Source organism: Artibeus jamaicensis, unplaced genomic scaffold, assembly GCF_021234435.1.
Source record: "Artibeus jamaicensis isolate MK-2021 breed Jamaican fruit bat unplaced genomic scaffold, CSHL_Jam_final contig_908, whole genome shotgun sequence".
NCBI lineage: Eukaryota > Metazoa > Chordata > Mammalia > Chiroptera > Phyllostomidae > Artibeus > Artibeus jamaicensis.
Window position 1 is genome coordinate 5865621 of NW_026522009.1, and position 27896 is coordinate 5893516.

Sequence of the window (27896 nt, forward strand, 5' to 3'; positions counted from 1 at the left end):
CAAAAAGAAAATAATTTACAAACCTTCCCCCCAATTTTGTGTTAAGGGAGATTAGAGTATTGAGTTGCACATCTGGGTGTTCAGATATGATACTTCTCAAAGTCTACTTACTTTTTGTAACAACCAAATGTCAAAGACATAGCTGAGTGGTTGTTACTTTTAACTACTAAAATCTGGCTATATTTGAAAACAGCAACACAGAAGAAGCCTTTCCACTAACTATCACTTTTTCTATTTCTTTAGTGGTTTAAGAAGCACGTAATACATTCAAAATCATTACTCTACTTAATCCTAAAACGATAATGCAAGATAAATGACATAATAGCCACTCACCCCAATTTAACAGATAGAAAAGCTGATAGTCACAGAGGTCACAATAATTACAGATATATTGAGGTGTTGATTCATCCTTTTAATTATTTACCTATCAATCTCTTTATTGAATTATATAATTACATATTCTATGCACACATTATAACAAATGCAAATTATATATTTGAATACCAATGCGCTACACATTTTTGTCCAATACTTATGATTTAGCAACAAATAAAATATGACCCACTCTGGCTCCTTGTAAACTTTTTTTGAGGTGAATTTCTCTTTAGCAACAAATTTGCCTTTTATATAAACTAGAAATCTGGGCACCCTCCAGAGTCTAGTCATGTCTCCGGAGACCTAACTGTTTAGAGGACTTCAACTCTTGTTTAAAGTCATTGGCGTCCTGGAAGACCTGGGTTTCAAATGGATTCAGTCTCTCGCCAGCTGTATGAACTTCAGCAAAACATTTACCTGCACTGAGCCTCATTCTCCTCCTCTACAAAAACAATAGTATCTCTTTTGCAGGGTCATTGTCAGTACTAATTGGAATTAGGTACCTGAAAGAGCACTGCTTTCATGGCAAGACAATGAGAAGCAGTGACATGACACCACCTGTGCCAAACACAGCACAGTGCACCTGTTCTTCCCAGTCGTGCCACAGACTACTTGAATGACTTGGAGCAAACACTGTCACCCCAATGCCACTTTCGTTCTTGTATAGAAAAACAGACATGACTAGAAAGCATTTCATCTACCACTTTGCTCCAACATCACGACTGTTCATTCTCAAAATAACACTGTCCCAAGTTCCAGGATGTCAGGAAATGTTGTTTGTTTTCTTCACTGTTTTAACCCCAGTGCCTAGAAGAGAAACCAGCATGTACCACATGCCCAAACCATATCTGCTGCAGGAACGAATGTAGCAAAATACATTAAAGTAAACTTTGCTGTAACATAGCACTTCTAGAGACGTCCAGAATAAAAAAAGAGGAGAGTTCAACTCACTACTGTAAGAGAGACACATGCACACACAGAAACACTATCTCATAAACTGTGGCTAAAACGCACATACTGAAGCCCGAATTCAAAGGAAGTGTCCTCAGTCAGGTAAAGTAGTAAAAAACGACGACAGCAACAACGAAACAAAAACAGAAAGAAACCACCTCACCATGCAATATTAAGTGAAGTGTTTAAAAAATAAAGTCTGTACTGAAACAACAGAAAGTCTGGATGCATGTGAAATAATAAAAATTGACTCCACAAAATGACAACCTTACAGATTGGCAACTTAAATGGGTGAAGAGTATCGAGTGGAAATTGAGCCAAACAGGAGAAATTGCTTCCTCTCTTTAAAAAGGCACAGCCTTACTCAGCTTTTGGCTTTTGAGATAATAAAAGGCTGCTGAGCTGGAAATTCATTTTCTATGAAATCTCCCAACCTTTACACGCTGACAGTGAATTCATGCAAACACACCTATAGATTAAAACAAACTGGTGGGCGTCTCTCTCAGTATGAAGAGAATAGAAATGTATGCAAGGCCAAAGAAAGGGTGTTCACTGAGAGCCAACACCGGGCCAAGCCTCACTCTCAGTCCGACTCGTTTAATATTTATACACAAATATAACTAATAATGTATGACCCATTCCATAAATAAAACAAAATACAATAAGTTATAGTTTCAATAAATATTTATTGAAGTTCTATTATATGCCAGGGACTGAGCCAAGTTTTAGAAACACTTGTCGGCTGATCAGTATGAGAGAGCTACGAGAAGTTAGGAGCTTGCAAGCACAGAAAAGTGTCAGGGGTACAATGAGCGTTTCTAAGACGAGTGTGGAACATGCGCATGGCTGCAGAAATGCCCGAGGGTTTCTCCTAAGTACTTGTCCAATTTAGGGGCCCAAATTGGGATGATAATATTTATTGATATAAGAAATAAAATCAGTAGATGAGTAGAAAAAACAACTATGGAATATTCACACAATGTAATACTACTTAACTACAAAAAAAAAGAAAATTTTACTCTTTGTGACAGTATGGATGAACCTGGAGAACATTATGCTAAGTGGAATAAGCCAGTCAGAGAAAGGTAATCATCTCATGATCTCACTTACGTGTCGAATCTAATGAACAAAGTGAGCCAACAGCAAAGCAAAGACAGGCTCATAGAAAGTAGGATGACAGCTAAGGCGGGAGGGAGGTGAGGGGATAGAGGGATCAGGGAAAAAAGAAAAAGGGCTCATGGACAACGACAACAGTGTGGGTATTATGGGGGGCAGGGGTGTACAGGAGTCAAGTGGTAAGGGAAAACATACAATAACATTTTAAAAATAAAAGTAAAAACATTAAAGGAAATAAAATATTCATTCTTAAGGACTGAAGTTCAGGGAAATTTCTGAAAATAGCATATACTTCTTTACTTGGTGTAATAAAAGCTTTTCTACTGGAAGAGCTCTGAGTCAGATTAAATCAAGGCAGCTCTTTACAAGAGCAGTCTTCCTGGGAGTCATCAGACTAACTAACGACAAATTTCTGGAATAAAGTTTTTAAAAGTCTCCTACCCTCCTCTGCACCTTCCAGTGCCTGCTAGGCTACTGGTTTTCACCATGGAGGCAGGTTTTTGGTTTGTCAAAGTTATCTGAGCGCTGAAAGGCTGGAAAAGGGCAAAGGGCACCTCAAAAATGCCATAAAACTTGCTGTTCTAACATGGTTCGGTCATTTTTTAAAAATAAATGTTGCTGGATGGTTACAAGATTTTGATTAATTTTTATAGTTCTGAAAAGTTGATTCTTACATGTTTTCTAGTGTTTTAATATCTTGTCAGAAGGGAAAAAGTTTAGGAGCTCTTACTTCACAATTTTTGCTGACATCACATCACTCTGCTGATCTTTATATATTTTACCTAGACTTACGTTGCTTATCCAATCATAATGGCACAGTCCGATAACAGCATATTAAGTGTATGCTCATTTTATTCAAAATATAGTTTTAAAATTCCTTCATTTTGCATTTGAGTGACATAACAAAGTATAACACCTGGATTCTGCATACATTCCACTGATTTAAACAAGTGCACTTGCTCTAAGTTTCTCTAAATCGATTTCTTCTTTTCTAAATGGTAACAGCAGGTATGGCTATATCAACTGAAAGATCACCCCCATATATCACAAGAATTTTTTTAAAATTTATAAATCTGAACAAAATACTAACTGAAACCGGATACTAAAAACTGAACATATTGCTAACAATTATATCACACAGAAAAAAAAGAGCATAAAACTGTTAGAATGATTGGAAAGAGACCATTGTTGATACAAAGAGACTATATGTTTAAAGAAATCAGTTGGCTTTATACAGAAGCCATGTATAAAACTGAGTAATCTTCCTCAGCACTTCTCATCGCCAGAGACAGGGCAACCAGATTTCCCCCCATCGTTAAACTCTGTCAACATTTCTCTGAGTAACTTTGGAACAGAAACTGGAGAACACGAAACTAGACTAAAAAAGAACATGACATATTCTCTTGCGATTTTCAAATTTTAATTTCAATGTAGTATATCAGCCATATTCTCAGAAAGGTCAACTTCAAATATTCATGTGATAAATCATTCTCAGTTTGTGGTAAAAATGGAGAGTACAAAATATATTTATAGGCCCTCAATCATGGAGGTTAGACAGCTGTCTACCTATATAGTGATGATGATAGATGAAAGAAAGTAATTTGGGGGTGGGAGTGAGAAAGAAGGGAAGAGGAGCATTGTAAAGGGAAAAGAACGACAGACCAGGAGAATATACACCAGGTGTCGGCCCCAGCTACTTTGCAGGAGGACAGTTTCCCATTTGGCTTATCTTATGTTCTAATGTTTTCGATTCATTTCTCTTGTATCTCTCAATAGAGTTATAAATTTTAACAACTACAAGGAAATACCAAACAAATTGAAAAAGAGAAAATACACTGAGGTTAGAATATTAACGTATAAATTATTATCAATTGCAACAATTACTACTACTAATTTACTTCTGAAATAATAACTTTCTTAGTAAGAAACTGATAAACACACCTGGCTCATCAAATGAAAAAAATTAAAAGTTGACTATTTGTGTTGCTACTACCAGATTTGTAATCATATTCAGCTACTTAAAAAAACTAAAATTAACATTCAAAATTATAAAAATATTAGCATATAAAATTTTATACATTCATTGCATATTTTTATTTTTAACATTTAATTTTAGTTGCATTTCTACCATTACCCACTGCCCCCCATACCGTCTTCCTCCTCCTCTCACCCCCACCTCCCACAGTCACCATGCTGTTGACAATGCCCATGAGTTCTTTCTCCTTTAAAGTTGAATATTCAAACTACTTTTTTCTTAAAATGGAGGCTTAAAAATATTTTTGCTTTTGTCACGAAGTAGTTTACTATTTTGGGTAATCTTATCTTAAATAAAATAGTGAAATATTAGCCCTGGCAGGTGTAGCTCAGTGGATTGAGTGTGGGCTGTGAACCAAAGGGTCCTGGGTTTGATTCTTGGTCAGGGCACATGCCTGGGTTGCAGGCCAGGTCCCTGGTAGTGGGTGTGGGAGAGACAAGCACCCATTTATGTTTCTCTCCCTCTCTTTCTCCTTCCCTTCCTCTCTCTCTAAAAATAAATGAATAAAATATTTTTTAAAAAGTGAAATATTAACTTAATCAAAAATAAAAAATCTTGCAGAGTTGAAATTATTTTAATAGTTATGCAATGAAGTTTATATTCCCTGTGTACTATAATAATTTTATGTCACAATATTTTTGCATGCCTTGTTTTTAATTTAACAGTATTTATTAAATAATTTTTAAATGTAATCTAGGTAATAATAATATTAGTATCAAAATACATTAATATGACTTATAAATGTAATTTACTTAATTTTCACCTGAAATATTTTATTTTTAATGCACACCAGTAGAGTAATTTACTAATAAAAAAGTTGCTGACTGAAGAAATGTCTCAATGAACATTTTTTTCTGGAAGTTTTCAATAAAGAAAAATTCAAAAATTGAAGAAAAAAAACTTTGAACAATGACTGACTTGATAATCTGAGAAACTTTTAATCTCATTGGAATTTTTAAACATTTCTTACAATATTTCCATTCCTTAATTTAAGAAAGAAATACAAAATATATTTGCCCCAGTATTTGAACTGACACTGATCATTGATATGTGAACATTATTTCCTAATTAATATAACCAGGATAAGGGCAAACAGGCAGCAGGGTTTTTTTATTGTTTTTTTAAGATAAACCCATTCTATAAGTTTGTTGGTTGCTTTGATCTGAACGCTCCTGAATATCGAAGGTCACTTCACAATTCTTTATGGAGGAGTACTCAGAGAGGAAAATCACGGGTCAGTTATGCAGTCATTGAAACCCCTTCCTGCTTTTCTCAGTCAGAGCTAATTTGTAACCTCCACCATTCCCCTCACACACACACCCCTGTGCTGCCCACAACAAATCTGTCCAGGGCATTTTCAATCACATGTGACATTTAACCCAATGTCTACTCAGGTATCATAGGTTGAGAGGAAAATGTTATCAAAGGCTTACCCCATTTTTTGGAAAAGCAATCCATCCCAGGTCCCCCATGACAGTACGTGAATCCAACAAATTCACTGAAAGAGAAAGAACACAAAACTAAGTCAAATGCACAAAAATCCATAACTATCTCCATAGTGTTAGTAAAAGTGCACATTGCTACATAACTGAAATTAGAGTAAGCATTCACCGTGATGCATACGAGAGTTATAATCAAAGAAAATATTTTGATGTAGGATAACAAGTGATTTTGAATTAACATTTAGAGCAAAATTATATAAACAAGTCATTACCCTAAGTGTTTTTTCATCAAACAACAATAAAGAAGAAGAATTAAAACAAGAAAAAGAAAATGTGAAAAATCCACAGAAAACAGAAAGGTCATGCAGCTTTTTTTCAGGCTCTAGGCCTTGGGATTTGCTGCTGCCATAAAAGTGTGACTGAATGTATTGTATTTTCTTCCAGAAAGCTGTTATGAAGCAATTAACAAATAATTTACATTAAACAGCGATAAACTATCCCCAAGCTTGTAACATTTTTGTGATATTAACTGAAATCTGTAATCCAAATTGCAAGTTTAATTAAGAAATAAATCTATACACCCTTAACCAAGTAAAGGATATTGTAGCAGTTCTCAAGGTTGTTGTTACAGTTATGTGCCCATTGCATTTCCAAAATATATTCTACTTATATATAATCTTGAATGTGCTTCTTGCAGAACTATCAGCTACATTTTTGAAAGATAGGCATCAGTTATAGCTCCATATCTTATAGCATCTGGAACTCCCAGAGTGGAAGTCCAAATATTATCATTGCAAAAGGAAGCCACGCAAGTATGTACACACACGTGCACTCACATCCCACACACTCACCACGTTTTATTTGAAGAAGTTTGCCTACTGTCCTGCCCGCCCAAGTTAAACTACCTGAAAGAGTACTGTGTTGTCAAAATGCTTTAGAGCTGGACCACAGACCATTATCTTCCCAACCTATTTTGCATAACCCAAATAGATCTACTTGGCCCACTCTGCAGCTAAAGCACTAAGTGAGCATGGCGTATGGACCCAAAAGGGAGAAAACTAGGTTATCTCCAGCCAGAGCTATGAAGTTTCCTAAACTAAATTCAAGAGCCAGTATCATGAAATGCCAGCATTAAAAGAAAAAGTGATTCTATGTGCAAGTTAAGCCTGGCTGCTAAATGGTTAACAGTTAAGCTGAGAAACTTGTTATAATATTTCTGTAAGAGAATGTAAAACAGAATTACTATAACCTAGAAAATCAAGATCATAATTCAAACAAAGATCTTCTACACGCTGTAGAAATTATGTGTGTTTAACCCGTATTTCCCATCATTTTCTTTAATATAAGACCAAACTAACCTACACATTAAGGTAATAGTTTGTATTAGTAATATAAAGATAGATCAAAAAAATTTAATTGTTGTAGAACAGAAATATACTCAATACATACACACTCATATGTACATAACACACCTGTGTGTTCAGTACACTGGTGTATATCCCTCAAATTCTGAGCTCTTTAACTATAAAAGCACATACTTATGGAACGGCTGTGCCATCTTCATCCTTGTCCTGCACACATCCCCTTGGCTTTAGGGAATAATACAATAAATACTTTGTGAAATTATTTTAAAGGAAAATGGATCCACTGAAAAACTGTTGTTTAAAATGGAAAAAAAATGTTTCCCTACCCACTGACCTTGCAAGTCTGTCAGTCACTCCACTGAATCTAATATTTCACTTGGAAATATGAGATTGTCTTTTCTTTTTATTCTATTGTTGACTTTTCTGGTTTCCAGGGGAATAAGGCCACATTAAACTTAAATGTCCTTGTCCTCATTTTGGCTTTTCTGGGACACTTAGGTATGTGTCTAGACATGACTAAATGCCAGGGGAGTGCAGAACCTAAATCATTATGTTTATTCATCTTTATGATTCACTTATTTCACCTTTGGTACTGAGCAGCAGCCTATCCGTGTAGACTAGGTAAAACAGAACAGATCAGCAAACTAAAGACCTGCTATCATGATGGCAGACAAACTGAACTTAGTCTTGCGGTGGCCAACTGATGTGAGTAGGAAGCCTAGGAAATGCTAAACAGCCTGTCACGACCTTTAAATAATACGTGAATCCTGAAATATTCATTTTCACCAACTGAATTCTAGATCTCTTTCTCAAGTTTCATTATCCTCACTGAAATTAACTTTAATCTAAATTATTATTCTGACCATTTTCTTGGCCTAACATATATGTGTGTGTGCATGTGTGAAAGTAAATGAATGAACTCAAACCACTAGCTTGGTTATTAATACAACTTAATAAACATTTTCAGTTTTTGGAATACATTAGTAAATGCATGAAAATAGTCGTCACAGGAACATGTATTATCTCTGATGTGATGATTTTGTCGAAAGGTTTTTTCAGATACATATATCAGAAGGTTTATAGGAAATATATGTGTGTCACTTCCCATGCTTGTCTAAAATTGCTTTCCTATTCTAAATAGATGATTTCATGAAATTCACAATGCAAAGAAGGTATTTATACCATTACTCAACTGAAAATTGAAAAAATTAGATGTTGTAGGCAATGACTTGCAGATTACTATATTATAATTTTGTTCAAACAATGTAGAGCAAATTGGAATTTGATCCCTCAGGGAAAATAACTAAAATCGCACATATATCTATTATATATTGATATCTTACCATATGATTTATGTATAGATCTCCATATCCATCTCCATATTGATATACATAGGAATAAAGAGAGAGAGCTTTCTCATACCTCCAAGTTTTGCATATGCTCTTTTAACTGTCGCAAATGTTATTCACCTTTTCTGAACTGGTAACTCTTCTTTTGTCCTACAAAACATATTCCAGAAACTACATTCTCCAAGAAGCCATCTCTGATCCTCCCTTTCCTATATTGAGGTAAGGTATCATTGCTGAATATTCAGTTAGCACCCAATCCTTATCTCCTAAACACCGAATATAGAGAATTGTATTGTTTCTTGAAAAGAACACTATGTTTGACTCACGCCTATGGACCTGGCCTGTGCTCACAGCAGCTGAATATCTATATTTCTTATAAATGAATCATTTGGTCAGTGGGCAGATCTGGAGAGTGTGCACATGAGTGCATACCAGTGGTTCTTAAAATGGACATTTGGTAATGTCTGGAAACATCTTTGATTTTAAAAACCAGAGGGTGGGTGGTGCTCACTTTTTAAGGTATATTTGAAAACATTGTGTCATACACCTAAAACTAATCATGTTGTGTGTCAACTATACTTTAATAACCTTTTTTAAAAAACCTGAATAATGGCATTTCATGGGAAGAAGCCGGGTAGGCAGCTAAGTTCCCCTCAATATACAGCAAAACTTTGCCCACTCCCAGGAAAAATGATCTGGCTCAAAGGTCCTTAGTGCCAAAGCTGAGACACCCTGGCAGGAACATGTATGGTTCCACTAGAAAATCTCTGCCTTCACAAATTTTTGTAAGGCACATCGGTATTGTGATCTTCACTAATAGAACTTAACATATTTGAAGGAATTCCTTATGAATCAAAATATTACTCCAATTTAAGGAAATAAAAGTAGTAAACACTGAAGTCTCATTTAGAAAAAAATAGAGTATTCTTATAACACAACTCCTGAAATTTTCTCACACAATCAATGTAGCTATTTTATGTTCTAATAATTTCTCAGCATGCATGGCAGCATGTCATGAAAAAGCACTAGGTCTCTGATATTATCCTCTCCATTCCTCCCACTAATTAAGCTGGTTACATAAACCAGAGGTCTGGGGTCCATCTGAATGTGAATTTTCAGAAGTTGATTTCCCAGTATTATTAACAAATGCATTTGTTTACTTTTATATCTTATTTAATTTATTGGTTAAAATTATAGAGGTTTCAGGTATACAATCCTATAATTCATTATCTGTATATTGTACTGTGTTTATCACCCCAAGTCAAGTTTCTTTCTATCATCCTTAATCTCCCATTTACCCTATTCTACCCCCACTCCTAGTTTTCCCTCTAGTAATCATCACACTGTTGTCTGTGTCTGAGTACTTTGTTCTTAGCTTAATTGCTTTGCTTTTTCATTCAACCCCCAAACCTCCTCTCCACTGAACAGGCTCAGTTCTCTCTGAGTCCTTTTCTGTCTTGCCTGTTAGTTTACTTTGTTCATTAGATTCTACATCCAAGTGAAATCATATGGTACTTGTCTTTCCCTGACTGGCATATTTCACTTAGCATGCTACTCTCCAGGTCCATCCTTGCTATCACAATTGTACCTTTCCAAAAAGGTACAATTTCCTTCTTTTTTGTAGTTGAGTAGTATTCTGTTGTATAAATGTACCATGACTTCTTTCATCCACTCATCTACAGATTGGCACTAGGTCTGTTTCCTAAACTTGACTCTTGCAAATAGGGCTGTAGTGAACACAGAGGTGCACATAGTCTTTCAAATTAGTGTTTTGGGTCTCTTTGAGTATATTGCCAGAAGTGTTATTGCTGGGTCATAAGGAAGTTCCATTTTTAATTGTTTGAGAAAACTCCATACTGCTTCCCACAGTGGCTGGATCAGTCTGCATTCCTACCAATAGTGCATGAGACTTCCCTTTTTCTCCACATTCTCACCATCAGTTCTTGTTTGTTGATTTATTGTGACAGTCATTCTGACAGGTGTGAGGTAATATCTCATTGTGATTTTAATTTGCATTTCTCTGATGACTAGTGACATTGAGCATCTTTTCATATGTTTATTGGCTACATCAAACTGTTTTTCACAGCCAAGGAAACCATCAACGTAATGAAAGACAACTCACTGAATGGGAGAATATATTTTCCAATGATACATCTGATAAGAGGTTAATATTCAAACTTTATAAAGAACCTCAAAAACTCAACAACAAAAAAACAAAAAATCCAATTCTGATCTGGCTACTGTGGCTCAATGAACTGAGTGCGAGCCTGTGAACACAAAGGTTAGATTCCTGGTTAGATTCCCAGTCAGGGCACATACCTGGGTCGCAGGCTAGGTTCCACAAGAGCATGCGAAAGGCAACTGATGGATGTATCTCTCACACATTCATGTTTCTCTTCCTCTCTCTCTCCCCCACCCTTCCCCTCTTTCTAGAAATAAATAAATAAAATCTTTAAAAAATGGGTAAAGGACCTGAAGAGACACTTTTCCAAAGAGGACATACAGATGGCCAGTACCAAATTTATTTTAAAAGTCAGTAATGGATTTGAACTTCTATCACAGTAATGGTCACTAAGGATCTTCTGTGCAACAATTACAGTAATTAAATTGTTCTGAACAGTATATATGCTTGTTGTAAATTACAATGAATACACAATGAGTATTGATCTTCATTGTACAACTTAATTAAAACTTGTCCAGGAAAAGCCACTAATGCATATAATTAAAGGAAATGTTTGATACCACTATTACTTTGGAAGATATTAATTAGTTACAGGAAATTTTATATAAAATATTTTATTTCATTACTCATATTTTTAAATAAAGCCACACCATTAAACTGAGAGACTGTCTTTAAGGTCATTTTCCCAACTCACTGCAGTGAAGATAGATGTATTGGTTGGTATTCTAATAAGTAATTAAAAAGACAGATTCTCCAGGAGAATAACTCTGCAGTTCAATGACTATATAGTCTGTCATGAACTTCTTAAATGTATGTAGGAAAGAATGATTCATATATACAGAAACTTTTTAATAAGTAAAAATTAGTTAACTTCTTTCCAACCAAATAACACATTATAATAGAACTAATTCAAACTAATCTTAAGTATGGTTTATTTTTATTACTACACACTAACATGTAAGACTTTCTTAAACAAATAGAGAAAAGCTTTTAAAGAATTTACTTTTAGAAAAGCCAGAGAGCTATTAACACATCTTTGTTGTTGTTGGTAATCAACAGGGCAAGAAAAAGATGGAATGAGTACAATTGAACATGTACATGGAGACTCCTAAGTCTTCACACGTCCTAAATTTAGAGATTAATTTGAGTTAATAATTCAAATATGGTCTTCAATGATTCTAATTTCAAATATTAGTAACTTTCTGTGTATCATTTTGACTCCATGCATCCTCCTTAACATATTACTAGTATTAGTAACAAAAACCAGAAAAAATATTGAGTTCTCCAGGAAACTGACACATTAGAAAAACTGTGTTTTGAGACTTTAAAGACTGCTCCAGGACAGTCCATCCCTCTGACATCAGTGGGTGACTGCTGGAGAGAAGGTGCGATCCCTGGTGACATGAAGATAAAGTAGAGAGCCAGAAGGCATATTCTTACTCTTATAATTTCTGTTCATTACATAATATTCACAGTAACAAATAAACACAATTATAATGGTAGTTAAACTTCTGCCACAATATGAAGAGGGAATAATTTGGATTAGAAGAATGACATTTTCTTTCTCTAAAGGCATTGAATTGAAGTCCCATTGCATACAGTAAAATTTTGCAGGGTGCTTGTTAAATAGAAAATACTAATTTCTACTTAACAATATCAAAAGAGTTACTGGATTCAATTACAACACACATTTTACTAATCTGTTGAAATAAACCCCTGATATCCAGCTGTCCAGACTCTCTTCATGGTCCAATTGAGCACAGATGTGATTTCTTACTTGTGGGTTAAATTTTATAATTTGACAACTGCTGCAAGAAACAAAGAACAGTTGACAAAATGAGTGCAGGGAAAGAGTACATGTGTTTCCCATTGGAAAACTAAATTTGAAATTTTGGTAAAACTTATGTTATAGGTTTAGTGGTGTTATGTAGATTTCTTGTATCCCTTTACTTAAAGGCAAGAACCTACAACTAACAATACTTCCAAAGACAATGAATGGAAGAGCATCCACTTCTGTGCAATTCCTAACAACCCATGTGCATGATATTTAAAAAAAAAGAATATGGACTGTGTCTATGTGTCAGTTGCTCTTATGAGCAACTTATATATGTTCTTTTATCTAACCATCTCATCAAACCTGTGGACTCCACAGAACAGTGACAGTTTGCAATTCTGTTCAAAAGCCCAGCAGAAAAATCAAGAAAGGAAGAAAGCATGAAGCAATACCTGAGGGCCCAGTGACCACACATGAGCCCTCCTTCCCCAGACTAAGTCACTCACTTAGAGCCTGGACATAAGGTACTGTGATTACAGCCACCTCTCTCCCTAGACATCCAAATGAATTAAACCCTAATCATAAACCAATCTGCTCTACTTGTACGTGAATCATGGATATTAAATACTGCTCTAGAAAAATCACACACCTAAGAGTCTGATTCTGAAAATGTATGCTAATCATGCAGCTCTGAATTCTAATTTGCCTTACCTTTTGGCAGGATTTGGTCGTAACCCCATGGAAAAACACTTTCTCTTACCATCTGTGTTCAGTGACAACATAATTTCTGTGGTTTTCTTCTACCCCTCTGGCTACTTGTTTCCATTATAAACTATTCGTCTTGTACCAAATCTTCAAATCTTGGCTTTGATCAATACTCTGTTTTTGTCACCTGTCTTCACTTCTCCCTCTACACCAATAGTCTCAACTAGAACTTAACATGGGAAATAAAAAAAGAAGCATTTTGAAAGAACAAATGTCTTGGTTCCAGACCATCCATATTGAATCAGACTATTCTGGATGAAGAATAGCTAGTATATTTATTTTTTATTTGTTGGTTAGTCCGTTGGTTGGTTTTAAAGGCAATATTAGCACCTATCCCTATGGAAAACAAACTTCCTGGAGAAGAGTTCATGAACGTCCAAGTCCTCAGTTAGAAGGCAAGTGGTAATTACCCTTTAAATACATATATCTTGCCCATTGCTTTCTCTTGTAATTTCTATCAATGTATAGATCAGGCTGTTCCAAAATGAACAAAATATATTCTCTGTACAAGGAAAAAAATCATGTTTTCTATTTCAGTGACTGCCATGCCATAGAACTCGTTTTTCTATCCAAAACTCTGTGAGTACCTTTGTCTCCCTTCACCTTTATTGCCATATTGAATCAGTGACTAGATCCCACCAATTGTAACTATTCTATATTTAACTCTCTGAACTGTCTGCTCTGTTTCATTCCACAGCATAAGCAGGTCAGCCAAAATCCTGGCCATCATCTTCCCTTGAAAAATCTTCTAACTTGGTTTATCAGCAGAAAAACAAAATCCCTGGCAATGTATTGAAAACACTGCATCCAGAAAGATCTTTCTAAGCTACAACAATATGGTCACATCTCCCTCTGTCCAAACCTTGTCATTGTGTCTTACTGTTTTTAATAAAAATATCTCCAGCATTGGTCTGTATTTTCTTCTCCAGTGTTATTCAGACATTTTCCTCCTTCTCTCTCCCCAGTTTAGCAATCCTGAACATATATCATTTCCAATTATGTGGTCTTACTATAGGTTCAGTTCTGGCCAATGAACTGTGAAGGTGATTTTCAAGAGAAGGGGATTTCTGAGGGGAAAACATTTAGAAAAGAAAACCCTGCTTGCCTTGGAAGTGCTGGGTGCAGGGTGTGTTTCTTGGAGCTGGTGCAGTCACCTAGAGCAAATACGGAGAGTCAGCAGTAAAGTCAAGCCTGCAGATTAAGGTTAGCATAGTGAAGGGGTGGGGAGTATCTGGATCCAAACTATATAACAGGGTTGCTAATCCATCTAAGTTTGAAACTCGCCTCTCAAGATTTTCTGTTATGTCAGGGAAAAAGTCAACTTCATTTCTTAATGCCGTGGGGAGGGGATCTGCTATTGTTATGTGCAGAGGAATGCAGCCTCGCTGGTGCAACTGCTAGGGGACAGAATTTGAAGGCAATCTCCAGTCTCTCTTATTCAGTCTGTTTTCTTTCCATCATGTCTTGATATTCTCAAAATCACATATACAACATTCCAACAACATTCCCAACTGAATCTGAATAGATTACGTTTAACTGTTGACTGTGAAGAACTACTGTTACCTTTGTTTGGTTAAAAATACTTCCATATTTGTATATCGTGTTCCTTTGTTTCTTTTTCATTTTGTTTCAAAATATTTTTCACTATCATAAATGAAGTTTTAGCCACTGCTTTTTGGAAATCAAATAGTAGAATATTCCTATTATGAAGCACATGACTGTGAGGGAAGCAAATATCAATCAGAATAAATACCAAAGATTTTGAATTTTTAATATACTATAAAATTGTATATTTGGGGAGATGGGAAAAAGTTATTCTCCATTAGTATTCACTGGTTAGGCCATACAAAGTATTTAGGCGAAGGTAACACTGAAATTCACTGACAGCTAAATTATGACTAATGAGCAGTCTGCTACACTCACACACACATGGCATAAAAAGAGCAAAACCATATGGTTTCCAGTGGCTACCTTGTTAGGTGTGGTAACCAAACTTGTCAAATCTTACACAGTGATTTCATTCTAAAGAAAAAGTCAAAATTAGATGAAGTAACAGACTTGAAAATTGTAACATAGCAGAATACATTCCTCACTTCTACACTATAATGCAAATAGATAGTATATGAAACTATTCCTTATAAAACAGGGTAAATCCTCACCCTTGAAATAAATGTGCTTATTCACAGTTCACTCTGAGAATGGTTCACTGCACAGAGAATTCTCATTAGTCCTATGGTTTGGGTTTGGTACTATGTGAGGTTGGGGAAGGGATTTGACTTTGAAGACCTCAATTCTAACTTTTCTAACATCAGTATTTGAGACTGATATTCTGTACTTAATACACAGTATATGACTTAACCCTAAGAATGATTTTTTGGTATATGGTATTCTCCATTTCACAGAGGAGGAAATTGAAATTGAGAAAAGCTAACTAGGGCAGTGGTCCAAGGTCCCAGAGCTAATAAGAGCAAAACTGGAATCTAAACGTGAGACTCTCCAACTCCAGAGCTCTTGTCTTGCTTTCTGTATCACACTTGCCCCAATGTTAGATTTGCCGAATCCAAAGGTTCACTCCTTTAGAACTCACAACGCCTATATATCAATGTTTTATTAAGTCAATGAATGGGGAATAGTATATTACACAAGCCAGCATCTACATTAATGTTATAATAGTAAAAACTTCCAGTTATATTAATCTAAAAAACAAAGCAGACTTTGGTTTTCCTGGGGCAATCTCAGCTCAGTAGCAAATTTCCAATAATATTTCTGCAAGTTACAAGTTTCAGGAAATCAAAAAAGTAAGAAACAAAGATGAATCCTCTTTTTTTAACTTTTAATTTTGTATGTGTTATGCTCTAAGGATGTTAACCTGGGCAAACTAAGTATACATTTGCCCAAAGGTACTTTGTCTTTAGATGTTAAGAGGTAACATAAAAATAGAATGACAAATGTATGAAAAGCTGATTCTGTGTTTTGAAAGAATCTTTACCCCAGTTCTCATTACCCCTAATGCTTAATTGAAATACACCAAACTGCAAACCAATCTATATAATTATTACCTTTCCAGCCTGCAGGGTAGGATAAATGCTGATTAGATCTGAACGTGCACTCCAACAGAAGTGTACAAATTTGTAGTCTGTGTTTTAAGGTGAAGGCATTTCCAAAAATGAGCGAACAACTGGGTGGCCCAATCGCTCTTTTTGTAAAATGAGAAACGAACCAATTTTGACTGGCAACCAGAATCATTATTCTCATGTCAGGGTTGCAGTTTAGTACTGATGTAAACTTCATTCTGATATAAACCCAACATAATGATTCTTTGTTATCTAAACTAGAAAAAAAAGTATACTACAAGAAATCTTTGGATAAGGATTTGTCATCAAAAACTGGTCAAAATATACAACAATACAGATACAAGTACAAACAAATACTGTGTCTCAAGTTTTAGGTGATTGAGCATAAATATTTTTACTACTCAGCTCTAATTATCCATCTTAAAACAGCTAGAGTCATTCATGAGAGCAGGAAAGTGCTTTTTGAGTCAGTCTACTAAAATACAATCAAGTATATATCTTAACATGGTTTAAGGTTGATGCTCTGGTGCCTAAAATCTATTTTAGTCAAAATATAACCTCGGTAGTAGGCTAATTTTATTTTTACAAAGTATGAAAAGGAAACAAAGTAAAATAAAAATACTTTCAATTTTCTCTGGCACTGGGACTGATACTGTTTTATATCTATTAAATGCTCACATCCTTTCTCTTTCCTTGCTATCAGGATTTTCTTTGTGTTTAAAGGGGCAATATGCTGAGCAACAGACAACACATCATGACTGGCCTCAAAAAATAGTGATAATCATGTTTCTGTCACTTAGCTGAATCTGAATAGCCTTGTTACACAGTTCATTGAATCCGGTAGCCTTGTTACACAGGTTCAGCTGATGAGATAAGAACAGAAATCGAGTCCCCAGTTTCTGCAGAAGTTTCTCACCCTAGCTGAAGGAATAGTGAAGCTGACCTGGCTCGTGGGTCTTCTCTGTCCCTTCTTCTTATTGTTCTGAACTGGATGTGATGGTTGGAGATGGACTGGCCTTCTTGCCACCATGAGGCAACAAACTTGAGGGGAAGACCAAAAAAATCCCAGTGACTTTTGCGCTGACACCATTAAGCCACTGACCCCAATCCACCAGATAGCATCTACATTCTCTACATTCTAAATTACTATTGGACACTTTTTCCATTACCTGGGACCTAATCCTAAATAATATAGATAATATATAAATAACTAAGGAAAAAGTCTAAGCCACTGCCTTAACTTCTATTTTAGTTGCAATATGACACTTGCAATGAATAGGGTTCAGTTATTCAACACATTTATTAAGCAGCTACTTAGGTACCAATAACTATTCTAGGCCCCAAGGATATACCAGTGAATAAACAGGAATTATCCTGCTGATTGTTCAACCTTCCAATAGGTGTCCCTAAGAGCAGACACTTGCTTGGATTTATATTACCTATGAAATAATACTTCTATATCCTCCAAGACAGACTTCTAGAGTATAATCATCTGAATTAACTTTTGGCACTTGTGGATATATATGAACACATTCAAAATGCATATAATATTATCTGGGAATATAAATGGGAAATATTAACCAAAACATACACCTTGAGGATCTCTTCTGATATCAATGACTGTATCACTTATTATATATCAAACCATATTTAGAAATTTTTTTGCATCTTAGCATTTTCTTTAACAACTTTCTAATATCTTGTATTTCATTATTTTGCATGATGTTATCTGATAAAAATACGTATCACTTTAGCCTTAGCACATTTTATATGATCAATTTTGAGATTAATAGAAAATACTTATATAGCATTTTCTGAGTGTTTATATATGTGCGTATGTGTATGGACATACATATACACATACATACATATATGTATACTTATATGTTATATATGTGTTACATATATTTTTCAGGATTTTTAAGTGTGGTGCTTCTATCACATGCATTAGAATAACCTGCAGTGTTTTTTAAAAATGTAAAGTCAGAGGCCCTTTCTAAAACCTATGAAGCTAGAACATTAGGTGGATCAGGGACGCTGAATCCTAGAAAGTCCCTCCCACCCAAGTGGTTTTTATACTTTTTAAGTCAGACAGCATTTGAATTGGGCTCTGCCCTATTCAATGAGGTGAATCTACCTATTGCACCGTTGGATTGTTGGGGCAATGTAAGATCACAATAAAAGTCTGGCTATGCTAACTCTGAATTTTTGTACTGGTACCATTTCAAAGGAGCACCACCCCAGACCCAGATCTCCCTTTGAATAGCTCTAAGTAAGTGTTCTTTACCAGTGACAAAAGTCAGAATTATCTGTGCATATTTTAAAACAACAGATTCTCAGGCTCTACAGTAAAAAATTTCCACAAGAATCACCTTAGTGAGTTTTGATTCAGTGAGTGTAGGAGGGTCCAGACGCGAGCAGCAACCCCCTCTCTCTTCAGGAATACGTGCCAAGACCCCCAGTGGATGCCTAAAACTGTGGTTAGTAACAAATCCTACATACACAATTATTTTTTCTAAACATGCAGACCTGTGATAAAGCTTAATTCATAAATTAGTCCCAAGAAGAGATTAACAATAATGAAGACTAGAACAATTATAGCAATATTTAATACTACAATAAAAGCTACATGAATGTGGCATTCTGAAGTAAAACGGAGTTACTGGAACACAAGTTCTGGAATACCTCAACAGTTCTCTTGATGACAAAGGGCTCAGTGACTAACACGGGCATGCTGTGGGCTTGCTCTGGAGGAAGGGATGCTTCACATTCTAGAGCAATAGAGCTGGATGTCAAGATTTCATCACACTATTCTGAACACGGGAGCCATTTAAAATGTATGAATTTTTATATCTGGAATTTTTTATTTAATATTTCTGACTGTGGCTGACCACAGGTAACTCAAACTGGAAAGAGAAATGACGATAATTTACCAATGGTCTTAGGTTGGCTCTGATGAGCGACTCAAGGTATGACATCATTGGTTCACAGTAAGCTTTACCACATGTTATAATTTGTTCTTCAGTGAGATTGTTAGGAAGTTACAAGTCAGGATGGTGCACGCTGATTTCTACACAACATTTCTTTTATCTTTTTACACAGAAGTTTTGACAGAGCTCACCATGGCCCCCGAGGTTCTAAAGAGATGGCTCAGAGGCACAAGCAGATGAAAGGGGGGGGGGGTAAAAATAGGGCAGAGACACCCAGTAATTCTGTTGTTCTCTGCTCCAATGGATTGATTGGGCTTCCACAGTGGCTTCTTTTAAGTGAGAGATTCTGCTGCTTAAAAATTTTGAAAACCACTGGTAATACTATGTCCTTAGCTTTCAAAGATGACTTATATAAGAACCTATTAGTACAAATCAATTCTGCATATATTGAAAACTGTTAAGAATATTACTCCTGCCATTGTTCAATACCCCAAACACAAACAACATTGAAATCAGCTTCTTTTAAAGCCCAGAGTCAGGAAAAAATTATTTTTCCTGATGAACTGACAGATTTTCTGCCAGGAAATGAGAACTGTATAACTGAAAGTTTATACTAAGTTTTCTATTCAATGGCTTTAGCATTGATGATAGTGAGATCTTCTTAATATAAGTTTTCCCTTTCCCCATACACTTTGCTTATGTTTGTATAATACTGAATTTCTCATAAAACAGGTACTTTTTGTAACAAAACATGATTCTTTCCTGGAAAGATGGTAGGCACGCATAAAAAGTACATTTATATAAATGTAATATGTGGCACAGTACATGCCACAAAGAGCTTCGGCACCAAACATGCCTGGTTCCTATTCTATTTCTTGTGTGGCTCAAAGCAAGTTATTTAACTTCCCCCAAATCCAATCTCCCACTGGTAAAAGGGAATAAGTATGTCCATTTTACAAGGTTGTTGCAAGGACTGAAAGAGATTATATGGTGAGAGTCTTCATAGCAGTTATTACAATTATCCCTCTAATCTAGAGAAAAATTAAATTCAAGGGTTTTTTAGCCTAGTAGAATACATTGTTAACCCTCTTATGTTTCTAATATATTTGCCATAATTTTAGAGTAAGTAGAAATATGTTCAAGAGGGATGGTTAACTAAATATACTAATCAGAGGGTGGTTAGCATTAAATGCACCAATCAGACAGTAACCAAACTATACTTAAAAAACCATTTATTATTATATTTAAAACTGTTTTCTTTTATAAATCTATTCTTAATGCTGTTATATTCACATGGTTGATGGTATCTGTTTCCCTGTTAATTTCCCTGCAATATTAAAAAGTCCTACCAAGCTATAAATTTAAAGTGCTTCATAAAGTAAATGACAATTTAAATAACCCAGAAAATCTAGAACAAATGAAAGGGTAAATCCATCTCCTTCCAAGACATTTAAACCATTAAGAAACAGATGTTTTATATCCATTGTTTTGCTAGAGGTAAAATTAAAACATGCTTAAAGCAGAAATAATATATTTTGTTGGTTGATAGGGACTCAAGTCATACGAATTTGAGAATTTATCTTAGGAAAGAGAGACAAGAAAGCAGTAGTAGATTAAATCACAGATATCAATGAATTATTTTCCAGTGGTATGTTAAGCTCAGAAGAACTTTCTTCTCATTGATACTTTTGGTAAATCTAAAATAAAGTTTTCTACTGCCAAATTTCTTTTTGGCTTGTTTTGGTCATCAAATCATACAATCTTTGAGTCAGTAGCTTCCCAACTTAGGAGAGACTCTATGATACCTGAGATTCCAAATTCTATTATGAATTTGGGAAAAGATCTGCACTGGCTCTTTCAGCAGAGTAATAAGGTGAGACTAGGTTTGGTTAAAAGCAGTGTCTTCGAAGGAGCGTGGAAGTTACTCAATAATAATCATTCATTAAATGTATATTTATAAACAATATTAACTTTCATTCATTAAACATAACATTACAGGGTATAACATACTTCTTTCTAATGTAATTGGAGTTGACTCTCTCTGAGTTTCTAGAAAGGCAAAACTTTCTTTGTATTGATGCATTTGTTAAATGTAAAAAAAAATCTTCTGCCAGTTTTCTTGGAATTAACTTGACTTGACTGGCAAATCATAATATCTCCATTAGTAGGAAATTCTTCAAAAGTTCAGAAGAGAACTCTTTCTCTGATTAACCTTCACTTTTTTACAGCAACTATATTTTACCCTTACCCAAAGACATGCTTGTTGACTTTAGAGAGGGGGGAATGCAGGCAGAAAGAGAGGGAGAGATGCATGGATGTGATAAAGAAACATCCGTCCCATACACCCCGACTGGAGACTGAACCCTCAACTCAGGCCCGTGCACCGACCTTTCAGTTTATGGGATGAGGCTCCAACCAACTGAACTGCACCAGCCAGGGCTTTTACAGCAATTTCTGTTCTGATCAACTATCAGAAATGTACAGATAAAAGAAAAACTCAACTCCGACCCTGTGTAATATACTACACAAGCAATAAGAATTGGTACACAGTCTTGGGAAAACTGGAGAGAGGCCTTCCCTACCACGTAGACCCAGGTATGAAGATCACGTTACCTGGGTCAAGAGAAGAGCTGTCTCCTATTGAGCACCCAGAATCCAAATGCACAGACAGCATCTGGAGCTGTCTGCCCCACAGGAGCCTAGACTGCACTGGCAAACAGGAGGGAAGTGGCAGGAGAGGCGGGCCAGAAGCAGATCACAAAGAGCTTTGTACTCAGGTTGAAGGAGTTTAGATTTGCTCTGAGGGCATTGGAGAGCCATTGAACGGTGTACCCAGGGAGTAAACAAGGGCTGCTTGGGCAATTGAACAGAATTCTAGTGCTTTTCTTCTGATATTTCCACTTATAACAAATATTAGTACTAAGTGACTAAGGTAGAAAATTAGACCTTGTTAAATGTCACAGTGCCAAACCACACTTTTTTCAATATATGTAACATTAAAACTTATACAGTGCTTACTATGTGTCAGAACTTTTAAAAACACTATATTGATGTGAATGCACTTAATCTTTACGAGCCTACCAGATTACTATTACCACTTTAGAGACAAGAAACCACAGGCACAGGGAAGTTTTTCTACCTCACACAAGGTCTCCCAGCTCTGATGGACTCCCCCACAGTCCGGAGCCTCCTGCTTCCTGAGCAAAGCATGGTTCTGTGGTCCTTAGGACTTGGGCTTAGAAACTAGTTCCCTCTTTTCTTTTAAATAGATCGAACTTTCTGGTTTTAGTTCCTTTGTTTATAAGGATGAATTATCTAATCTGTAGGCTTTTTATAAGATTCTCATGGAATAATACTTCAGGATTTTTTATGAGATTCTCATAGGACAATGCAGGTTAGTAAAGTTTGTGAACTATAGAGCATTTAAAAAAATATAAACTGCATAAAAGTGAGTATAAAATATTGAAGATAAGCCTGTGCAGCAAATATCCTGGGGACTCCACATCAATAGTTGTGTGCACTTTTACACTTGTATTTAGTTGTGAGTACACAAAATTAAGTTTATTCTTGTATTAATCATTTAATTACTGTATTATTGTCCATATTAAAGAGAAAAAATACTCAGGGAGTTGACTTGATAGGAGACAAAAAGTGAATGCATTTTGCACTGAACATTTTATTCCCTTCCCTTGTTATAAGAAACTGTATCGCCTAAAAAATATAGTACCGGAAGTTGTCAAATATATGTTTTCAAAACTGTCTTGCATGTCCAATAGAGCAAGGGTAGTAACCAGCAATACACAGCACTTTTGTATTTGCTTAATGGAATTTGAGGTATGTAAAACTAGGTCTAGAGTGTGGCCTGAGCTAGTGATTGAGAACTGGATTGCTTATATATTAAAGTAGTGGAAAACAATTCAAAAAGTAAAGAATACGTGCACTGAAATGAAAAGGAAGTAATGTGTGGAAAGGTGTTTTGCCATGTGCTAGTAGGGTTTCTGAGATGTTAAATAAAAGATGTTGACAGAGGGGACCTTACTGTGCAGCAGCCCAGTGACCAGTGGTTAATTGAGCATTTAGTGAGGGGGGAAATATCGGAGCTATGAATGACTACGACAGCATATACCCCAGGGCTCCACATTGCCTTCTGTGTGCACTTTTACTACCGTGCTTCAGTTTATTTTTGTAGTATTACTTATTAATTATTGCATTATTTTCCATATGGTAAATCTAGTTTTGTCCTACCTTGTGTATATATATATACATATACATATGAATTTTACTCCATATATATTTATATATATATGTTTTTCAACATTTTTCATCTTATGGCACACTTACACTAATTACTAAAGTTATGTGGAATACCAAAAAATAGATATAGTTTTGATTCATTCACACTGGATGGCTATTGTTGTGTTGGCTGATGCCATTTTTTTATCCTTACCCGAGGACACTATGTTTTTCATTGTTTTCTGGAAGAGAGAAAAAGATAGAAAGAGTGAAACATGAATGTGAGAAAAAACACTGACAGGAAAGAGAAACACAGATTGGGTACCTTTTAGTTTGCACCCACACCAGGGATAGAACCTGCAGCCTGAGTATGTGCCCTGACTCGGAATCAAACCCATGACCTTACAGTCAACTGGACTATGCTCCAGATAACTGAGCCACACTGACCAGGGCTGGCTGTTGTCATTTTTTATTTGACAATCTAAAGGGAAAGAGATCATTATCCCTGACTACATAGTTAGGTATTGCACATTTTAAAAGTTCTGTGACACACAGGTAGAAATTTACCAACGTATGGTAAAATGGATAATGTGCTATGCAAGGAGTTAAGTATCTAAAATATTTGAATATATATATTGATATGTTTTGTGGCTAAAAGGCAACATCTAACCTCCCTGTGGAACAATGAGGTAAATTTCAACATCTACAACCCTGATCCTTATACTAATGGCTTTCCCCTTTGTTAACTAATCAAATCCCAGTGTTCAATATTCAATGAGGAAAGCAACTGAAAATGAGAACAGCATCAGGCAGCTGATTTTGGTCTTGGATAGCCCTATGAAAAATTTGCATAGTAATTGTTTTTGTTAGATTGGTCTCTTGTCCCAGATTCCCTACAATCATCCAATACAAGGAAGATGATAAACTATGGTTGTGAAATCCTATCTCAAATACCCTGCATTTAGTAGGGGGGAAATGTTTGGGACTAATATTTGTTATGCACCTGTTTTGCTCCAGGAATTTTACCAGACAATGCACATACACATTCTCATTTTCTTTGCACGACAACCCTGGGTGTGTCACCACCTCACTGTAATTATATGGAATCTGAGGTGGATGGTTCAAGACACACCACTAAGAGATCACATCATGGTCTTTACACCTCCCCATTTGCACTACATGTTACTACTAGCGCAGGGTACAATTACTGTGAGCTTAATTAAAATTGAGCTACAGGGCCCTTTCCTGGGCACTGAGACACTAATAAAGTGTTTTCCTCTTATATTTACAAAAGTAAGTTATTTTGGTATTTCTTTTTCTTAAGGAAATTTCCTCACATAACATAAGCTTAAAACCACAAAACTGCTGCACCCAGTGTTTTCGTATATTCTGATCTTTACCCAGCAGGTGATGTGTTCACGTACATGACCTGTGCAGAGTTTTAATCAGCTACATTCCCACAACTTCTATTTGCATAGTGCCCTACCAATTAGAAAGTTGCTTCATTCTGTTTGTTCTCCACCATTAGAAAAAATAGATAGCACTAAATTTTAAAAAAGGGAACTGAGGTCAAGAAAGAAGTAACAAAATGAGTGTCTGCTGAGCTTAAGGGTTAGTAAGCAATAGAAATTAAACAATGAAAATAGAAAACTAACAGCAACAACAAAGACTACTTCATTTTTTCAATGTCAAAGACAAGTTTTTTTTCCTGTTTCACCTTTTGTCTGCAATTCTATACCATTACATTTTCCCCTACTTTGTCTCAAAAACTTACATTAAAACAAAAATAGTGATTCCAAATCTATAAGATTCAATATGTTGTTCCCGCCTTCCCAGCAGAAAAATCTAATGTGGTCGTTTAAAACTAGACATGGTTAAAATCCTTCAGACACAGCAGTTTCCAAGTATTTTCTACTTTCTCAGAAGGTTTGTTGTACACCTTTGTAGGACATGCGTTACCCTGTCTCTGTGCTACCTAGACTGAAACTCTGAGGGACAAGGGAGTCCACTGTCCTCCCACAAGACCAGGCAGTCTGCCTCACCTGTCCGGCTAGTACACAAGGCCAGCGCTCTGGGTGAAAGTTGGAATCTGGCTTCCTCTGAGAAAAAGCTCCTGCTGTGAACTGCTGGGCTGAACTGGTGCCAGCCCAGTCTGCCTGCTGAGTTTGTCTTTCCACAGAAAAGACATTAACTAGCATCCTGGAAGAGGCAGGGAAAGCCAGTGCAAAGTAAATAAGTGAGCTATTTTATAAGAAGCAAAAAACTGATAGTGACACCTTAAACTCTTCTACTTCTGATTTATAAATAAGTAAAAAAGATAGTATGACTTGGTTTGACATAATCTACTTTGTACCTTAGAGACTGGATCTCATGATTTATTTAATAGAAGATGACTACTGTCTTATCACCCAGTTTGAAATCACAACTTCCTTGAGGTGTTGGAACAGAAGAGACAATGGCTCTTACCCTCTTACCTTGTTTTGACTTTGTATGAATGGAGTGTCAGACAGGGATGGAAGGAAGGAGGGAGAAGAAGGATGAGGATTCTTCTTTTTAGTGAAAATTCACACATTTGTATACTTTTGATTTCTGCACTTCGCTGTAAATTATACTTTTATTACAATGTAATAAAATAAAAATATACATATTAAAAAGAGAAAGGAAGAGAAGGAGGGATGGAATGAGGGAAGCAGAGAAGGAGGGGGAAGAAAGATGTGCCTGTGGAATTACTGTGAGAGAAAAAAGAAATTGCTCATCTAAGACTAAAAGAACAGACTGTATTTTCTCTAATTCTTCCAATACTTATCCCAAAACATGTTTCCAAGTAGGAACATTTTCTCACAAAGCATGTGCAAAATATTTCAAACCTCAGGTTTGGCTCTTTTATTTTTTTATGCCAGAATCATTTATTTAACAGTTATGGGCCCAGTTTAGTTAGAAGCAGAAACATGTGTGACGCATACAGAAGATGGCTTGGGCAATCGTCCAAAATTAGAGTGATCACAGATACTTGAGTCCCAATTATTTGATCTGTGGGGTGTCTAATGCCACAAGTATTTGTTGTAATTTAACAAAACAGCTTGTCCAGAAATAGAAGTAAAGAACCTAAATGGATGAAATAAAATTGACTGGGAATTTTTTTTCACTGGGTGGGGATTTATATCTTCAGTGTCAGAATAAAACAAATATAATTGCAGATTGTTTGTGTGTATGTGTGTGGTGGAGCTGGTATTTGAAAAATACATAAAAGTAAAACCCAAGCATTTTTATTAATATCAAGTTCATAGTCATACCACATTGACATCCTCCCCACCATTTCTTCCAGCTTCACCATGATCTTTCACATACCCCAAAATGTCTCTGTGCACACATATACTAATACTCAGACAAGTTACTGCACTCTGCCTCCAAAATGCACCACAATTAAAGCTATGAACACTTCAGTTGCCCAGAAGAAAGAATGCATGACCTAGAGTTTGGTATACTCTCTATTAATTTAAAAAATAATTTAAGTGATTTTGACAAAGGAACAGAGCAGCTGATCAGAAATTCAAGCCTGGTGAATCTATAGGAGAAGAAGAACTAGAACAAAGCTTAATTATGAACAGAATCGACTGGGTTCTGAAGACGGAATAGATTGTTAAGTGGTACTCTAAAGAAAAACACACATATTTTAAGAGGATTTGGGGGCAATTTTTAAGGAGCAGAAATGATTTCTTATGGTTTATTTAAATCAGTAAAGATAAAAAAGTCACTGGAAAATTATGCTAACATTAAGTGGCAGTTAGTACAGCCATTGCATGAACCACACTCTTTTCAAACACATGATGTGATGCACCTACAAGATCAGTTTCATTTTATGACTTTGCAAAACCTGGCATGCTTATTAGAGATACTAGATGAAAAACCTGAGCTTTTAGAAAACAACAACAGAAAAAGAGCAAGACCATAAATTACCAGACCTTTCTCTGGATACAACTCAATTTTTATGTACCTAACACTCTTTTTAAATTAATTTATTTTTTGGCTTTACACCAACAGATCATTTCAGCAAGATTTTTTTATGATGGCATAAATAGGCTAAAGGGGAATTTAAGAATCTCTATTTCTAATGAAATTCATTGATAAGAAATATGTTTTCAATGATTTGTTTCATAATTCCTGTGATATAAATTTTCAATTAGAGCCATCTTTTGGTGTTATGTGATCAGAATGAATGGAATGACTATATCTTATATGTCAAATCTACAGTCAGAAGAAATATATAAATTCCAATCAAGTTTTAATACTCAACAACATCTATCAC

General features: G+C 35.6%; 1 protein-coding gene across 3 annotated transcripts in view; it reads right to left on the reverse strand.

Moving 5' to 3' along the window:
* The window catches only part of EPHA5 (EPH receptor A5), a 327487-nt gene that overhangs the window by 293394 nt on the left and 6197 nt on the right, over positions 1-27896 (reverse strand). For all 3 annotated transcript variants that reach the window (XM_053655038.1, XM_053655037.1, XM_053655036.1), the window contains exon 2: positions 5911-5975. In XM_053655038.1, coding sequence (XP_053511013.1) covers positions 5911-5975 — 65 coding nt within the window. The remainder of the gene's footprint in view (positions 1-5910; positions 5976-27896) is intronic.